General features: G+C 40.9%; 2 protein-coding genes across 2 annotated transcripts; one reads left to right on the forward strand and one right to left on the reverse strand.

Annotated features, from left to right (window-relative positions):
• Positions 1–1,197: 1,197 nt before the first annotated feature.
• esco2 (establishment of sister chromatid cohesion N-acetyltransferase 2) lies at positions 1,198–11,063 on the reverse strand (the record flags this gene model as incomplete). The annotated part of the gene is made up of 16 exons (XM_084000223.1): positions 11,001–11,063; positions 9,679–9,752; positions 9,055–9,209; positions 8,403–8,542; positions 8,221–8,372; positions 7,354–7,600; positions 6,244–6,368; positions 5,953–6,064; positions 5,698–5,770; positions 4,385–4,427; positions 4,077–4,227; positions 3,685–3,816; positions 3,258–3,347; positions 2,997–3,140; positions 1,982–2,166; positions 1,198–1,330 (listed from the first exon to the last, which is right to left on the reverse strand). The coding sequence occupies exons 2-16, from the start codon at positions 9,735–9,737 to the stop codon at positions 1,198–1,200; spliced, it is 1,941 nt and encodes a 646-aa protein (XP_083856349.1). The 5' UTR covers positions 9,738–9,752; positions 11,001–11,063.
• Positions 11,064–13,295: 2,232 nt separating this feature from the next.
• Positions 13,296–16,627, forward strand: ccdc25 (coiled-coil domain containing 25). The gene is made up of 9 exons (XM_084000362.1): positions 13,296–13,492; positions 13,630–13,677; positions 13,818–13,857; positions 14,072–14,123; positions 14,524–14,599; positions 14,718–14,821; positions 15,056–15,258; positions 15,358–15,403; positions 16,069–16,627. Exons 1-9 carry the CDS (start codon positions 13,468–13,470, stop codon positions 16,096–16,098), a joined length of 624 nt encoding a protein of 207 aa, XP_083856488.1. The 5' UTR covers positions 13,296–13,467; the 3' UTR covers positions 16,099–16,627.
• The last annotated feature ends 2,604 nt before the right edge of the window (positions 16,628–19,231 follow it).

Below are 19,231 nucleotides of genomic sequence, written 5' to 3' on the forward strand. Positions count from 1 at the left end.
AGTTCACCAAAAAATGAAATTCAGTTATCGTTTTTTATTCCTCAAAGTGCATCTGGAGACCCGGAAAGCCTAAACGGTCCTGTATTGAATTTGCCTGGGGTGCACTCTCATGTTCATGCGCGTTAACGTTAAAAACAGGACTGTTTATGCTGTAAAAATGTCCTAAATGACATTGTTTCGAGTAAACTCTGGACTATTTTCCTTCAGGACAGTTAGATTGCAGCGGACGAATATTACAAGGTTTTTGTGTCGGACGCTATTGACTCTCATATAAAGTTTTCGCTGGACTACGAACCGGCCTCCCGGGTTGGAATAAAAAACTACAGAATATTCATCAGCATAAGGGGGAGTCAATCATGACTGAATTTCATTTTTTGGTGAACTATTCCTTTAACAATCTCCACTCAAAGGCCCCTTACCTCATTTTTTCCAACTGTTTCACATGGTTTTCATGCAGATTGTTTTGTTTGTTTGGAAGCTACCGAAGTGTAAAATAATAATAATAGAAACATGCAGCACAGTCACGGAGCCTTAGATGTTATTATCACGTACTAACAAACATGATCTGAAGCAGAAGTCAGAATCACCGGGGCAACAACAAACGTGACACAAATTCAAGAACAAAGTCTCGGTTTGTAAAACAAAGGCATCATGTTTATTAAATCTATTTACAAAGCAGAATACCTCAAAACAACTGTGGCATCCATCTGACAACAGGTCAGTGACAATAAACATATTTTTCCTTCAGAAAACCTCGAGCTTGTACCAGGAAAAAATAATAATAATCTGAAAATTTAGCTGAAAATCTTCTCTGATGCAAAAACACAACATGAATCAAAACGAGCTATGTGTGAACATTCAGGAAATGTGAAACATTATCTCTGCAGATCCTTATGAAGAAGAATATAAACATCTGAAAGCACTGCTGCCAATATACACACAACATTCAACAGTAAAATACGCAGCGCTGAGTATAAATTACTAAGTCGTAGTAGGTGAAACAAAAACACTAAACCTACCGGGTCCTGATAGAAACACAACAACTCTGAAGCTTTTTCAACACTTTTCAGTCCAAACTAACACAAACCTGCGCAGTTTCTTTATCAACAGGTCTGTGTGTATGTGGCATTTATATTATTGATCTAACAGAACTGAACTGTAGCTTTAATCCTGATGTATTCAATCGTTTTCCAACTTTCATGCGACAAAGTTGTAAACCAGGAAGGCCGGCGTGTCGCTGTACTTGGTTGCGAACAGTTTGCCGTCAGGTGTCGGGTCAGAGAAGGCGATCTCGTTCTTGGTTAGATGACTCCCGTACATGAAGGTGTTCCTGAACAGACAAACAAAAAAAACCATCAACAGATCTGTTCAAAACATCTAAAGGCCTTATGAAGTAAAAAATATATTTCCCAGCTTTTATTCTCCATCCTGTTTAAATGTTAATTTAAAAGTAGCAAAAACGCACACACATCCATAGACAACACTGTGTGCAGGTGCAGAGCTAAAAAAATTTCGAGCTATTGCTCTTCCTCGGGTCATGAAAATGTTAATTTAACTCTAGAATAGATTACAACTTTATTTACCCCGGATGGCATTCGCTTAATACATTTATTAATTAGTTAAAAGTCAAGTCACAGAACAGAAACAGCATCATATTATACTAAAAAATAATCAATAGTTAAATAATTTGTTAATTTAAGGGAGCAGTCATCAAGAAAAAAAACTAGTTTATTGGCAAATTTCCTGTCAAATCTGAGTATTTTAGAAGAAAATCTGTATTTTCTCATCCTGTAAAATAATTTCAAACGTTTATTTTGCTTCCAATTCAAAATTGTTTCTCAAATTCTTTATATCCCGTCTCTAAAATGAAAATCCAGTTGTGATCATTTCTTAAAAATCACACCTATATATCCCTAAAGTGTGAATATAGACCAATCTCTCCAGAGAAGCTGGAGTCGGTAGGTTTTCAGTGTTGCGTTACCTGACGGTGTCCAGCATGCGCGTGGCGACGCCCTGGCGCCGGGCCAGGCTGAAGACCCAGATGCGACTGACGCCACACAGAGCCTTCTCCGGGACGGTGGAGCAGCACCAGGCTCGGTGTCGCTCCATGAAGTCGTCCCGGGTCATGTCCCTGGGTTGATCCGGCTGCTCAAGGACTCTGTACGCCTGTTAGAGAAAAGAGGAAATATCATTAATACTGGAACAACACATTCCCATTTGGCACACACTTACTTTCTTTGTGTAATCTCCTTAAAGAGTTTGTTTTTGGTTATAAAAGAGTCTCATATTAATGTGGATGAATCTACGTTACCCACACTTGTTAATGGGTCCATTTTCGATACATATATCGTTTTGTCTTTATAGTTATTTTGTTATTATTATTTAGGTCAACTCGGTCAGCATTTCCTACTTTTGGTTTCCCGGACGCTGCCCGGCGGGTCATGGGAATAACGCCACCGGATCGCTAGTTGGCAGCGTTTATGGTCGGAACTACGACGGTATCTGATCGTCTTCGAACCTCCGACTTTCGTTCTTGATTAATGAAAACATTCTTGGCAAATGCTTTCGCTTTCGTCTTGTGCCGGTCAACAAATGTCACCGTGCACACATAGGCTCATGGGAAATGTAGCGTGAAAACACAATTCCTCGTTGTCCCATTAAAACTTTTTTTTTTCTTCTTTTAATGTTAATCAGTTTGTGTAATTTCCCTTATAATTTTTCTTTTATCAATATATGTTGTATATTTCAGATTGTTAATTTGTATGTTCTGCTTTCTTTTTTGTATGACACTATTTAATTAATTAATTATAGGTGGAGACATCTAATAATAAGATCTTTGAGTTTTCGCCTCTTCCAGCGCTGTAAATGATCATATTGTTCCTTTTACTTCTGTGTTTTTAACTGTGCAAAATAAATCTAAATCTAAAAATCATCATCATCATCCTGAACAAATGAGCAACAGAGAGCGAAACGATGAGGCTGAACCCGTCACGTACCTGTCGTATGGGTTCGGCGATGAGACATCCGACCACCAGCCGCTCCGTGTTGATGAACAGGTAGGTCTTTGCCTGCGCGGGTCGACTCAGAGTCACCTGCTGGAAACCGAGCTCGTTGTCGGCCACACGGCGAACATCCTCCGCCTGGAACAGCACGAGTTCATGGAAATCAAAAAACAAACAACACCCGAAGAATGTTTCCCACCGATCCAGAGTGATGGATTTGATCATTTATTTATTTACATATATTCAGACTCTCACCTTCTTGATGGCGTATTTAGGATCGTCTGGCATCACCAGGACAATTTTTCCATCCCAGAACTCGGCCACCACCCGCTCCTTCTTCCAGCCCTGGAAACACAACAGAAGAGAAGACGGAGCTGCTTCAGTCCGCAGCCAAAAAAACAAGAGAACAAATTCACCTACACATGAAACAAACTGATGCCAGCGTTGGCAGAAAAACATCTGGAAAATACCAAACTACAGAAAACAAGCCACAGCAGTGTTTAACAGCGCCAGGAGGAAAAAATGTTTGGGGGGGATGAAAACAAATAGTTTCTTCTTCTAAACTGACATTTTGTTGGATAAAAGGTCGAAGAATAAGCAGCAGGTTTAGAGAATCAGTGATTGTTTTGCCATTTTAGAGACTAAAAAAAGCGTAAAATGAGGTTCAAGTTAGAAAATTTACCACAAATTTGATGGAGTCGAGGAAGCGCTGGTGGAACTGGGTGTGTTGGAAGTTGTCCTCTGGGTTGTCGGCGCTGTAGACCATCCCACAGGAGCTGCAGGTGATGGCTCCAAACTGCTTCTGACCTGCATCCTGATGGTGACGCACAAAGAAAAACACTCAGCAGTACGCAGCAACACGCCAGAAATAAGAAAATCTTTACTGTCATTGCACGAGTATAGCGAAATTGATGAACATTAATGAACAAAATCTTAAACCTGGTGTGGCATACTACTTATTTTTCCCTCATCTTAATTTTTGCATGTATCATGGGTATAAAAAATAGAACAGAAAAAAACAAACTCAACAGAAATGTCTCCAACAATAAAGAAATATATAATTTATAAACGTACGATGATGAGCTGGTCGTCGTCCTGCTTCTCCTTCCTCCTGCGAGTGCTTCGCTCTTTGGCTGGAGGAGGAGGAGGAGGAGACTGCAGCGACGTCACCGGGCCAGAGGGGGTGCTGCAGGACACCGGGGGCCGCAGAGCTGCGTTCTTTAACCTACACACACAGAGGGAGAAGATGAGAAATTATTTTATTCAGAAAATAAGTGTCATGGAAATATAAATGAATTTCTAATGACAATAACTAAAAACGTATCATTGGTCTAAAGATTTAAGAGGTGAAACACAAAGTTGTGATGAGTAAACTGTCTCACCTCTTGGAGGCCGAGCCAAAGATGGGATACACGGCTGCAGCTTCTGTGGAGATTAAACAGAAACGTTTAATGACATGTTTTTTAATAAAGCTTTACAGGACAGGCCTAATCAGACTCACATGTAGACTAGACAGTGTCAGGGTGTCATGATAACTGCTAAAAGTTTCACAGGAGGACTGACACTGTGCACCATGAAGGAAGATCAGACAATAAATGTAGCTACACGGACATAGATGTGCATCACCTGTAATAACGGCGCTGCAATAAAAAAAAAAATAAAAAAAAGACGTCGCAGCTCTCCTGCAGCTCCACAGAGGAGCTGTCAGAGGAGCTCTGCTGCTCCTCTCTCTTCAGTCTGGTGTTTGGCTGCACTTTCAATAAGAAAAGTGCCATATGAGCGCAATGGATGTGGCACTGATCAGATATCGCAGCGCACATGTTTATTTAAAGGGACAACGAGGAGTTTTGGAAAAGCGAAGCGTTTTCACACTACATTTATGAGCCTCCGCGCACACCGTAAAATTATTTTGACCGGCGCAAGACAGACTCATGTTTTCATTCATCAAGAATTAAAGTCAGAGGTTCAAAGAGGTTCAGAAACCGTCGTAGTTCCGACCATAAACGGCGATTCAGCTGCGTTATTCTCATGACTCGTTGCGAAACCGAAAGTAAAAAACGCTGGTCGGCTCGACCAGCATCTCCGCCACCACTAATAATAACAAAATAACGATAGAGACAAAACGATATATTTATCGAAAATGGGCCCATTAACAAGTGTGGGTAGCGGAGATTCATCCACATTAACGTGAGACTTTTTTATAACCGAATAGAAACTCCTCGTTGTCCCTTTAACGGCAAAAAAAAAATAAAAAATTGGAGCGATGTTTTTTTATTGCCGTTAAATAAACATGTGCGCTGCGATATCTGATCAATGCCACATCCATTGTGCTCCGTCTCAGCTGATCGCGCTCATATGGAACTTTTCTTATTGAAAGTGCAGCCAAACACCAGACTGAAGAGAGAGGAATACACACGTGCGCCGCGAGCGTTGTAATCGGTCACAATCATTGCTATATACGGCATGTTGTGAGCTTTAAGATCTGCACGACACCGGCTCACAACCCAAGCGTCACAGCCGGGTCGGGAGGAACAGTAGCAACAACGAAGTAGTTTTTTTTTTTCACTCGCCAGAGTGGCCAGTCAGCCGGCTTCCTTTACTCGCCAAAGCATAAAAGTTAGTCGCCACTGGCCACTGGCGACCGCTAATTTTGAACCCTGCTGGTATGTTATATGTTATATTATTGGGACTGTACCTTTAGGTGGGCTGGAGGCAGAATCGGGGGGAGTTATATCACTCATGTCACCGACGTCAGCCAGAAAATCATCCTGAGAGAAAAAGGTGAGAAAAATGTAGAACATTAAGATTTGCTCAGTTTAGATTAAACAAATAATCAGATTTGAAAATATCAATGATCAGACAGCACATGGTTATGTAAATACGAGGATACAGATCAACACAACTGCTGCTGCTGCTGCTGCTGCTGCTGCTGCTGTTGCTGCTGCTGTACCTGAGTGTTGTTGAATGAGACTGTAGTTGCGGGACTTGATGTTGGCGTCCGCGTCAACACGACTCTCAGCTCCTTGTTAATCCCATATTTCTCTGTAAAGACTTTAGGAGATCTGAGGGAAGAAGAAGAGGAGAAGGAGGTTTATCATCTGGAATAACGCCAAGTAGTGGTCACATCAAAACATTTTGGTATTGCAATAATTTGTTTCTTAAAATCTTGAAATGGAATACAGTATTTCATTTTCAGCAGCATTTATTGTCGACAGCTAAACTTCTATATAACACCAGTGACCTTAGTGGCTGTGGGGTTGTAGGTAGCTCCTCGTCGGCAGCGTCCATCCAGTCTGTGGGATCAAACTTTGTTCTCTGCTTCATGTTTGGCTGCTGCTTTTCTACGACGACCGTCTGGATGCCAGTCTGCAGGAAACCACCAGGACACCGTGGCATCAGTTTTACATTAACATGACAATATTTGCTCAAAATACACACAGTAAAAGCTCCAGTTTTCATCATTTGGAAAGTACTGAACATTTTCAATCACAATTTAAAGGGGTAGTTTAACATTTTGGCAAACTGGCCCATTGCCATAATCCCTATAGTCATAGCAGTAGGTTTGTTACCTTTAATTGTCGGTGCAAGCTATTTTTAGAACGGCGGAGCAGAGCGGCGAGCTGCTCAGAGCTACACTACGGAGGTTAACGGGATTTCTTGGTTTCCCTCATCAAACTCATCAAATACACAATCCAACAACTCCAAAACGCTCTGGTGGACAAGTTGTGACCTGCACATTCACCACGCTATGAGATAATAACAGAGCGTTACCAGACAGAGTTGTTTTAGAGGTAAATGCAGAGACTGCTTGCAGAAAAACTGTCCCTGAAGGCAACGCGCATCAGCGGTTTTGCATGAATTTACCTCTAAAACAACTCTGTCTGGTAACGTTGTGTTATTATCTCATAGCGTGGTGAATGTGCAGGTCACAACTTGTCCACCAGAGCGTTTTGGAGTTGTTGGATTGTGTATTTGATGAGTTTGATGAGGGGAAACCAAGAAATCCCATGAGCCTCCGTAGCGTAGCTCTGAGCAGCTCACGGCTCTGCTCCACCATTCTAAAAATAGCTTGCACCGACAATTAAAGGTAACGAACCTACTGCTATGACTATAGGGATTATGGCAATGGACCAATTTGCCAAAATGTTGAACTATCCCTTTAATAGAGAGACTAGTGAATTCAGATACAGATACAAACAAACACTGTGGCTCTTCTCACCTCTTGTGGTTGTTTTTTCATCACCGGAGCAGCTTTTTGTTGTGGTTGTTGCTGCTGCTGGGTTGTCGTCGTCGTTGTCGTCATCGTCGTCATCGTCGTCATCGTCTTCTCACTCTGTGTCGGTGGCGGTGCAGCTTTTTTCTTCCCCTGGACCGACGCCGGCCTGGTCGAGGACTTCGGTGCCGACTTCTTGTACATGGACGTGGGTTTCTTCCCCGTGCCGAAGAAAGCGGCTCCAACAAAGATCTTGGGTTTGGGCTTGAGGCTGCTGAAGCTGATGGTGATCGCCTTCTTGGACTCGGCTGGTTTGGTTGTGCTGCTGCTGGCGGCGGCGGCGGGAGCATCAGTCACGGTAGACGTCGGTTTAGCAGCGACACTGCTGAGGTAAATAATGCAACAATAAGAAAGTTAGATAAAAGATCATGATCAGGGTATGTACAAGAATCTTGAAGTTAATTTCAATACCTTTTTAAGACTTTTTCAAGACCTTTTCAACATTTTTTAATACCTCACCGCCGCTTCAAGCTGTAACCATTTACATCAGTGACACTTTTAACTAACAGTTTTAGTTTTTGTAATAAAGACTATAGACCACTATGATACAACAGAATTCAAAAAAGGCTGGGATAATAAATCAAAGGCAAAGTTTATCAAAAAAAACATTGTTGTTTTTGTTTTTTTGAGAGTGGAGCAATCTTCTTTTCTTTTTCATGTACCGGTTCATCTTTGTTTTTTAATAAAACAAATAATTTCACACACTTCCGCAATGTCTCTTGGACAGCTAATTCAGAAAAAATACCTTCAATATTTAAGACTTTATAAAGTCGTGAAAAGACTTTTTAATACTTTTTAAGGGTCTTAATTTTCCTAAGATTAATTTAATACTTTTCAAGACCCCGCGGACACCCTGATGATGAAAAATGCAAACACCTTTGATGTCTTAAAAAAAAAAAAAGTAGAGCATCAACGTAACCGCTTTAAGAGGATGTGGAAACAAACCTGCTGTTAAGTTTCGACAGCTTGATCGTCTTTGTGGACGTTGAATAGTTTGGGAAGCCCATCTTCGCCGCCGCAGACACAGACGCCTTCTTCGACTTGCTGCCTCCTTTCACACTCTTCTTCTTCTTCTTCGGCTTCTTTGGCTTCTTCGCCTGAGAGGGAGGTGAAGGAGGAAGAGCAGGAGGAGAAGGAGGAGGAGGAGGGGAAGGCCGAGTCTCCTTTATGGCCTTTCTCTCCAGCGGGGTGAGATAGATGGGCTTGTTCTTGCCGTAGAAGGAGCTCGTAACCACGGTGCGTTTACGGGGAGATTTGGCCGGCGAAACTGGGAAAAAAAAAGAAATAAATAATATTCAAGATACTTTATATTAATCTATAAAGGAAATTGTAGCATCAGACAGACACAAAACAAAACAACCACCATTAAATTAAACAGATTTAAATAATTAAAACTGGGACAAAAAAACTAAACTCCATAGCTCCATAAAATGCTTCTTTATAAAAGAAAAATAGATATTTATATAACTGTACACGGCATCTATATACAGCATGAAGACAGGGAGCACGGTAAGAAGATAAATTATCTCCAGAAATAAGACAGATCTGGCTCTAGCACCCTTATTAAAATTGGGATAAGACCTAATTATTGCACACTATTGATCATTAAAAAGCCTTATGGCTGCAAGTAGAAAAGATTTCCTGTAACTCTCTGTCTCATATTTTGGTGGGATCAGCCTGTTACTGTGTGTGCTTTTTCTAAAAAAAAACAACCTTTAATGCATGGAGCAAGTGACGGTCATATAATCATCATTTGCAGGTTTAACACGACAAACCTACCTGCTGCTCTAACGGGGGATTTCTGTGGCGAGGGGCAGTTCTCCTTGTCCAGACGGCGAGCAGGTCTCTTGCTGCTCGGAGACTGGCGGGCCTTTCTGGGAGACCTCCTCCTCACGGGGGAAACGTCCTCTCTCACCCCCTTCTTGGCCGGATGACTAGAGTTTAAGGGACAGAGGATGGATGAGATACAGCACCGGCGTAGAGCATACACAACTTTAATTAGATTCCCCTCAGATGAACAACGTGTAACATGGAGCTAAAGGAGACAACAATATTAGACTAAATAATGTTTAATGTTTCCATACTAACACCAAAGCTTTAATATCAGTACCAAAGTTTCACCTTATAACATGATTCAGCAGCAGGAATGTTACCTAATGTTAAACAAGAGTCTAAATCTGATAAACTTTTTGCTTAAATCTTACAGACTCATTACTCAACACATTTATATCCGATAAAAAAAATAAGTAAAAAGCACACCAATCAGATAAATCAAACAATCAGTAAACCAAATTACATGACTCTGAGGCTTAAATCCAAACCAAGTTAATAAAATCTGAGTGTATAGTCAAAATAAATTGATTAATAAATAATCATACTGCATGAAGTGTGTTCACAACAAACCTGTCAGACTCCAGAGAGGAGAGCTTCCTCTTCCTGGTGGTGGTAGTAGTGGGCATCATTTTCACAATCGTAACCTACACACAATAACAACATTATCACTCAGGTTAATCTGGGTTAGCATAAAACATAAAGCAACTGCTAAATACAAAGGGAAAATGTTTATCCTTCTGCTAATCAATATTTAAAAGGCAAATTAAAAAACAGTATGGAAATATTATACATTTTAATCTGATTTCATGGCCTCTAAGATCCTGTTATTAGAGTAACAATACTCGCTTTAGGATGGTAACTTAGCTGTACTTAAAAGTTTTTCGTAGGTTTTCGTTGTTTTGATTTGTCTTTTTAATTATAACCACTTTACACTGGAGTGTCCTATGTATGTTTTTTGATTTAGGATGTTGATTTTGATATGATATAAGATTTAATATAAGTTTTTGTGGACTTGTCTTGTCTTCTTCATGTCATGATTGTAAATGTATGTTTCTTTAGAGCAAACCTAATCAAGTGTTGCAATATCGGTTGTATGAAAACCAAGACTTTAAGACCAAACTTTAATGTAAGTTTCAATATTTACTAAAATATAGATTTTAAATAATCACAGGCCTTACTGACAGGAAGGAAGAGGTTATTAGATTTACTAGTGTTTGATGTCTAGCCTATTTCCTCTTATGAAAGTGAGACCTCAGACTTTTGTAACATCAGAGTTACAAAACCTCCTGGAGGTCACAAGAGGTCACACAGACCCTAAAAATGCAGCTTTTATCCATTTGTCTTTTCATTTTAGTGATAAAGTGACATTTTGATGTGAATGTCCTCGTGCAGGTTGTAAAGCTCAAAATCGATAACCAAACACCACCACACACATTAATATGAACACGGTTATTGATTAATTGGGACTCCCAATTTGGGAGCGTAACAATTTAACCTCATGACTGAAATAACACTGAATTTAGTGTTTTATGGTCAAAAAATGTGATTTCACTCGACATTACTGTTAACTCGTTTTAGCTTAGCGCTTATTTACGAGCTAAAGAGGTGAAGAAAGGCTAATTGGCGGGATGATTACATTATCGATACGACTTTTGCCTCCAAATCAAACTTATTTAACCCTTTACCTACTGAGGCTAACGATAAATAGCTGTATGAACACAACATAAGGCCGGTGAGATTGTTTCTGTTACTGATATTTGTTCGTTTTATAGTTTGTAAGTTATTGACGCATCTTAAATTAACGTTGAATACGAGAAATTAGCTCCGTATCAAACAAAAAAACGAAAAATACAACGACAGCGAAACAAAAACATACGTGTTCTTCTTCTTACCGGGCACGTTTCTGTCGCGTTACATAAATAAATGTAGATGAAAAATAAAAGATAAATCGGTCTGTGGCGGTTCTCCTTGCTTCTCCTGCCCGCGTTTCTTCTCTGTGTGTTTTGAACAACCCGCGCCCCGATCACCGGAAACGGAAACCGTAAATAATCGAGTTGGCGCAGTTAAAGGCGCAACGGCACTTCCGGTTTCCGCCTTCAAAATAAAAGACCGCTGTTTTTAATAAATTGACATTTGTCAGTTGTTTAAATGTGTTTTATGTGGTGGCAAAACCATAACTCAACATGTTTGTAAGTTAAGTGAAAAAAGAGAGACATTTTCACAATTTTGTACTTTTCTATGGTGAAAAATCAATCAACTCTCAGGAGTGCTGACAAAAAGAAAGAAAGGAGGAAGTGCTGCTGCTGCTTGGATCACAGGTGCTCTTCAGTTATACAGGTGTGTCTTTAAAAAAACAAAAGACTCCTGGGACTGGCACTCAAACAACTAATCAGTCTCAATTATATGCAGGTGAGGCTGTAGACCTATTTTTCCAACCCGTGGAGGGCGCTGTAATACGGAAGCGCATTGCATTCACTTGATAAAATAAAATTTAGACACCTTATCTCGTAATTACGAGATCTTTTCTCGTAATTACGAGATCCTGATGTCGTAATTACGAGATCTTTTCTCGTAATTATGAGATCCTGATGTCGTAATTACGAGATCTTTTCTCGTAATTATGAGATCCTGATCTCGTAATTATGAGATAAAGAAAAAGGAATGTCTATAAGTCCGCTCTTGTCTCAATCAGAATTAACCGTCCGTGGTAGTACAGTGGATAGAGCAGTTACCTCTCACACGGGAGACTGAGGATCGAGTCCCGTGGTGGGGTTTATCATTTGCATGATGTTTTTTAATTCGGAATTAATTATTCTGAATTAAATAGTTTGGAATCAAAATATTCTCCTTCGAGTTTACATGGAAATAATAATTCAGAATTGGGGTTAACATGGAAAACACATTAAATCGCCTTTATTTAATTCTGCTTAACGTCTGGGGGTCGGGAAGCGTTCTGATTGGACAGGGGGTACACGTGTTATTTACGTCTACCGGAAGAAAACAAACTCCATTCTCAGTGTGTGAAGTGAACTGAGCTGCAGCCGCTCCGCTGCTCCTGAACGTAACAACTTAGAAGCAGAAAGTTTCTCCTCTTAACTGCCAGGATGGCCTTCCCTGGGTGGGGAAGGCGAAGCTCACTGATCGCCTCCCCCGCCTGGCCGCCCCCAGTGGCGGCGGCGGGTTCACACACCCTCACTGCCAGGATCGCCTTCCCCGGGTGTGAGCCCGGCCGCCGCCGCTGCTCCGGCAGCAGCAGCAGCAGCAGCAGCAGCAGCGGCGGCCGGGCACCGGGGTCTGTGGAGCGGGTTCATGAAGCCTGGTTGTCCCGACATGACTCAACTCACAACACTGTAACGTTATGTTGTGTGTCTTGTAACCGAAAAGTAGGCTACAAGACACACAACATAACGTTACAGCCGCAGTGTTGTGAGTGAGTCATGTCGGGACAACCAGGCTTCATGAACCTGCTTCACAGACCCCGGGGCCCGGCCGCCACTAGAGCAGCAGCGGCGGCGGCGGCGGCCAGGCACCGGGGTCTTTTATACAGTCTGGCGTGTATGAACGGCACAATCGGTTAACGTGGGCCGGTGTGTCCCCCGCCGGCTAATAATGTAGGCTACAGTGACCTAATATACAAAACAAGAACGATATGCCCCACCAAGGATTCGATCCTCAGTCTCCTGTATAGTTAGCAAGTGCTCTAACCACTGCACCACCGTAGCATTCATTTATTGAGACAACAAGAGCGGATTTATAGACATTTCCTTTTTCTTTATCTCATAATTACGAGATCTTTTCTCGTAATTACGACATCAGGATCTCATAATTACGAGATCAGGATCTCGTAATTACGACATCAGGATCTCATAATTACGAGATCAGGATCTCGTAATTACGAGAAAAGATCTCGTAATTACGAGATAAGGTGTCTAAATTTTATTTTATCAAGTGAATGCAATGCGCTTCCGTACTGTAAGGCCCAAAAGTGATATAACATAAAGTAGCCTATATTAACTTAAACATCACAAAAGGAAATCGAAAAAAAAGATCCAGCATATCATATTCAGCAATTGCTATCAATATCCATAAATCCTGTTTAGGAAAGTTTCAGACAGGGACACTGTATGGTTACAAGTGTATTGAATACGAAGCTTTTATTTTGAAAACAGACTCGTGTACTTCCGGGGTCATCCTGTACATGCGAAAAGTGACAGACAGGAGGAGAGAGAGTCCGGTGACAGTAAAAGAAAAAAAACGAGCTGTCCGCTTCAAACCTCATCACATTTAGTTGTGTTAATAATCTCGTGTTGCCTTTCAAACTTCACCTTTTTATCGGAGCGTCTCATAAACTCACATAAAATGGTGTTTTACTTCACAAGTGCCGGTGAGTGCCTAGCAACGATGCTAGCATAATAGCCCAGTTAGCCCGTTGCTTTTAGTTTTATTTCTCGTTTTATGTGACTTTTACCTGTGTTTCTGTCTGTTAATACTTAAAGTTAATGTTCGTTTTTATTCTCTCAGTGGTGGCGCCTCATTACATCATCTACATGGGAAAGGACAAGTATGAAAGTAAGTCAGCGTTGTGTTATAGATTCACTTAAAGCTGTGTCCTCATATTACAATCAATTACTTTGATCTCTGTGTTTGTTAAAGTGATCGTCTAATTCAACTAGTTAAACAAACTTAAGGTTGTTTTTTCTTTTCGACAGATGAGGATCTTATCAAGTATGGGTGGCCTGAAGACATCTGGTGAGACATTCATGTCTAAATCATAACTTTTCTTCTCAATGGAGCAGCAAAAGTGACTCAAATACACAGTGAAGTCTGTAGCTGACAGGTCTAAAACACTGTTTACAGTATTGTTTAGAAGATTTCTTCAGCCGTGTGGCTTTATACTTTAATTTCAGTCAATATAAAAACATAAAATAACATTGTTGTTTGTACCACAATCCTGTTTCTCCAGGTTTCATGTGGACAAACTGTCCTCGGCTCACGTTTACCTGAGGTTGCCAAAGGTAAGAGACCAAACACTGTGAACAAATACAACAATGAACCTGCAATAATGAGATCTGACAATAGAAATGCAGGTTGAGATGCATCACAGCACCAGAAATGACACATCCATTTCCTGTAATAATAATAATCAGCTACTGAGACATTAATACAAGTCATTTTTCAACCATTTAAAGTCACTTAAGCCGTTTACAAAGAAAATAATGAGCAGATTAAATGCTATTAAATAAAACTAATTGGTGCAGCACTGTTTCATTGACTGTCATGTAAAATGTTATCACAGACACACCTGTGATCATGGTCTGTTTAAATGTTGCCGTGACTGATTGAAGGATGTCACCAACTGTTTTAGTGTGTGTTATTACCCGTCCTTGTCTCTGCTCACTGCTTTGTCTTTTCCAGGGTCACACCATAGATAATATTCCTCCAGAGGTGCTGATCGACTGTGCACAGCTGGTGAAGAACAACAGCATCCAAGGTGAAGACTCTTCTCCTGAGAAACTGAACTGAGAATACGCTGCAAATGTTAAAAAAAGATGTGATCAGATCTATGAGCTGTGAGTGTTTGAAACCTGTGTGTTTGTGTATGTAACCAGGCTGCAAGATGAACAACATCAACGTGGTTTACACACCGTGGGCCAACCTGAAGAAAACAGGAGACATGGACGTGGGTCAGATCGGCTTCTTTCGACAGAAAGAGGTGAGTTACAGGGCTGAATTAACAACACTCTGCTGTTTGATGATGTTGTAAGGATGTCAGAGACTGTTGGCAAGCGAATTGACAACTTCATTTTCAAAGAGATTAATTATCTCACACAGTGTTTCATCCTAACGTCCTCACCCTACTTCATCATTCTGTTCCAGTGTGTTTTATTTATCCTCTGCCAGCAGTTTTTTAAGTTTTTCATGCCTGTACTGCCGCCGTGTCTCACAGGTGAAGATCGTGGCGGTGGAGAAGAAGGTCAATGAGATCGTAAACCGTCTGGAGAAAACGAAAGAGGAGCGCTCCCCCGACCTGGCGGCGGAGAAAGAGTCGAGAGACAGAGAGGAGAGGAACGAGAAGAAAGCTCAGCTCCAAGAACAGAAGAAGAAAGAGAAGGACGAGCAGAAGAGGAAAAAGGAGATGGAGGATCTCAGGTACATGGACGACTTATCAAAGGCTGGAGTGTCATCAATCATCCTCCTTCCTCCTGCATACATGTATTAAAAAAATATATTTTTGGTTTCTTTCTTCAGGAACTATACGTCACTGATGAAGGATGAAAACATGAAAACTAATGAGGTGAGGAACTCGACCACCCAAGAGAAATCACATGCAAGTTATGTAACATAATTAACAGGCTGGAAACATAATACATGCTATGAAAAAAACTTGTAATTGTTGATTTTTTGCCTTATAATTGTAAAAAAAAAAGTCAGTCCCTCCAGAAAAACACGATTATGCGTTGAATTATGCGATCGCATAATCAGCCGAAGTCTGCACATTTATGCTGAATTAAAACAAGATGAGAACTTAGTATTAGTATGCTTGTTTATCATAGGAAGTCATTAGAAAAGACTCTTACATTAAGGTACAGTATAAAAGAGTGTTGGGGGAATCACTTTTTTTTTTCTTATTCATCAAACTGCAGTTTTTGCGAATTCCCACAATTTCATTGCATAAATATCCTGCATAATCAAGGATTTTTGCCTCCAACAATCACAAAAAAATTCAGCATTTTTCTTGAAGGACTGAAAAGTCATGTGGTTTCACTTTGACACTGAAGGGTGTTTTTTCTAATGATCAGAAACAAAACAAAATCCCATTAAAATTCCCATCTTGTTGCATTGCAATGTGGCAGCGGGTAAGATTTTACCATAAAACCTTGGAAAGGCGCTCAGATAAACAATGAACTAGACAGTTTATTTGATTATAAAAGCTCTGATGTTCTGCCTGTCGGTTTTCAGGATGGCAACGATTCAGATGACTTCATGTAAGAGGTGAAGACGAGTCAGCAAGCAGACAGACTCCTCCTCCCCCTGCACCACTCAGACCTGCTGCTTTTGCTTGCTGTAACTCTGCACACGACCTTGGGACAAACAAAAAAAAGAAAAAGATACCTTGAACTTTTGGTGACTTGGAGCAGGATGCGGACCACAGAGGGACAGCAGCACCGGGACTTTTTCCACATGCTGACTGACTGGTTCAGACAACTGCTGCCAAACCCAAACCACGCTGGCTGACTTCTTCATGGCAGGAGAACGCTGCAGAGGAAGAGATGACAACAACACGAGACAACAGAAAAGACTGGGGGGTCATTTTGAGGAGAGAAACACACAAGTAGCTTGAACATTGTTTGATTTGGTTTTCACTGCCGGTGTCGACTGATTATTGATGTATGATTTAAAAAAAACTGGTTTCTGTGTGGGTGTTTGCTTCAAAACCCTCCAAAACCGTCTGTTCATTTTCTTCATGTGTTCATTTCTCTGCCTGTCAGATTTTATTGAATATGATTCAGTGTATGAATTAAACTCCGTTAGTAATTGGCTTTGCCTGCAGTTTGTTGACAACTAATTATATTCTTCTACAAAGCATCTTTTACACAGTCACATCCATTTGCAGAGAATGATGCTTCTGTCATTTTTTATCTTGTGAGCACAAATTCAGGGCCGTATGTTACAATTATTCTCACACAATGCTTGCCTTATTCACTGAAACACAAAATGACCTCTTCACAGTGTTTATTTCATTTGACTAATTGCTCCACATCCAAATAAAGTTTACGAAAAACAAAGCCAGAAAAAAACATTTAAAAAAATGCTGCCATCAAATGTTATGCATCTGATGGCAGGAAATTATAGGTAAAAAGTGAAATATTTGCAGAATAATTCCTGCCAGTCTACTAATAATTGTTTCAATTCATTTTTTCAGTTTCATCCAAAATAAAAATGTATTAAATCCATATTTTGGGCCTAAAATAGAGGTTTGTATGCACAGAAAAAGGAGTTTTATCATCATCAATCATATACCGTTGAATCCACACGTCTGTAACAGTTATTATTATTGCCTTGTAACAAGGCATCAGTGAATATGAAGCCCTGAACATATTCTGCATCGGACATCCTGTGTCCTGAAGTATTTTAAGACATGATTAATGATGTGAGTGTGTGCAGTTTTGACGCTTGTTACTGTGTCGAAATGTGACGATAATATGCAGTTTTCGGATCTCAATACACATTTTCATATTTGTTGCTTCAGAAAGAGAAAATGTGACTGGAGGATGCGGGCATCGATCCCGCTATCTCTCGCATTCTACCTCCTCCACCAAAGTAAGCCCAAAGTAAGCCCACATCAGCCAATCGCGTTCCTCCCTTGTGGGCTTACTTTTGACCAATTGCGTTCCTCCTTTGTGGGCTTACTTTTGACCAATCACGTTCCTCCACCTGCGGCTGACGCCCACCGCTCTCGCGATCGTTCTCTCTCTGACAATCCGTCCATGCTTTGGTAAGTCGTGTATTATCTTTTATTGAACGTAAACTTTTAAGGTTTTCTACGATGAATACAGAGAAAAAGGTGTCGCTAAAGTTAATATAAAATATAAAATCAAATAGCAAAAAGTAAAGTTAGAAATATCGCCTAATAAGCGATAATTACCGTATGTGTGAAAAAAAAAGCCGCAGCTTGAAGCTGGAGTAATGGCGGGTGGCCACCTCCAGCTCTTTGAGATAAATCAGAGGACACTCATGCAATGGTAGGTCAGGGCACATTAGTTATCTCTAATTGACGGATTAGTTCTCTAATGCAGGGATGTTCCCCTCCTTACTTTAAGTATTTTTCTGCTACTTTTTAAATATAATGTTTTTAAAAATCTCATGTTCATCCTGGAAAGCCTTCAAATACCGCCAGGGTACTAGTAGCCTACAACCATTTGAGAACCACTGATCTAACACAAATGATCTTCTCTCAGGTTTCAATGGAGGCAGAAGAATCAGGAGATGAGTGTCCTTTCCCAGGGAACGGCTCTAACCCACCAGATTCCTGTGGCACCTGACCAGCTTCTGGCCCGGAGGAGAAACTGGAGCTCCTTGCTCCAACATCAGGCCCACGGCACTAGTTTGTCCTCCCTCCCAATCTGGAGGGACAGGCAGTTTGGTCCCCTGACAACACAGTCACTGGTGCTGGCAGCTCCTGGTCTCTCAACACCCAGCCCAGGCCCGGCTCCACTTGGTCCTGCACCTCTTGCTTCACAGAGAGGAACAGACGGCGACGGGCCCTTAAGAGTGGAGTGCCCAAGAGGAAGTAGGTCAGAGGAGTGGCATACAACACGTGTGGAGTGTGGACAGCCAAAAACAAAGGACAGCGTCACCTTCTGTTCACGGGCCTCACAAGGCAAATCTCTGGAAGAGTGTTTGGAAGAACAGTGAGCAGCAAAATAACGTGTTAACTTGTGTATATATTGTATATTGTGTGCTTGAGTACAGTTCCCCAATCCCCAGTCTCTCTTCAAAAAAGCAGTTTAAATTTTGGACAGGAAACGTCTTCTTCCTTTCCATGACTGTAATGTTTTTAAAAAGTTTAACATTCTTGACCTGGACAGTTATCCGATCTTTATGGATGTTTGCCTCATTTTCAAAGTTTTAAATGCACTTGCCCCCCCACCACTGAATGCATCAATGCTGATAAATGTGCATTGTCCCAACTCAATAAATGAATAAATGAAATGAAAAAAAAAAAGGAAATTAAATATGTACAGTATCTAACAAAGTGAGTGCATCCCCCACATTTTTGAAAAAGCATAAATTACTCTGGGGACAACACTATAGAAATGACATTTTGATATAACTTAAGACAGTGTACAGCTTGTATAACAGTTGGCAACAAAAGTGAGTACACATGTCTAAATTGTGCCCAAAGTGTCAATATTTAGCATGACCACCATTATTCACTAGCACTGCTTTCACCCTCCAGGACATGGACTTCACCAGCGCTGCACAGGTTGCTGCTGGAGTCCTCTTCCTCTCCTCCATGATGACGTTAGACATCTTGCTCTCCTCCAGCTTCTGCTGCAGGATCATGCCCCACAGGTGCTCCACTGGATTTAGGTCTGAAGACTCTGTTACTTTTGTTAGG

This window comes from Trachurus trachurus, assembly GCF_905171665.1.
Source record: "Trachurus trachurus genome assembly, chromosome: 24".
In the NCBI taxonomy this organism is placed as follows: domain Eukaryota; kingdom Metazoa; phylum Chordata; class Actinopteri; order Carangiformes; family Carangidae; genus Trachurus; species Trachurus trachurus.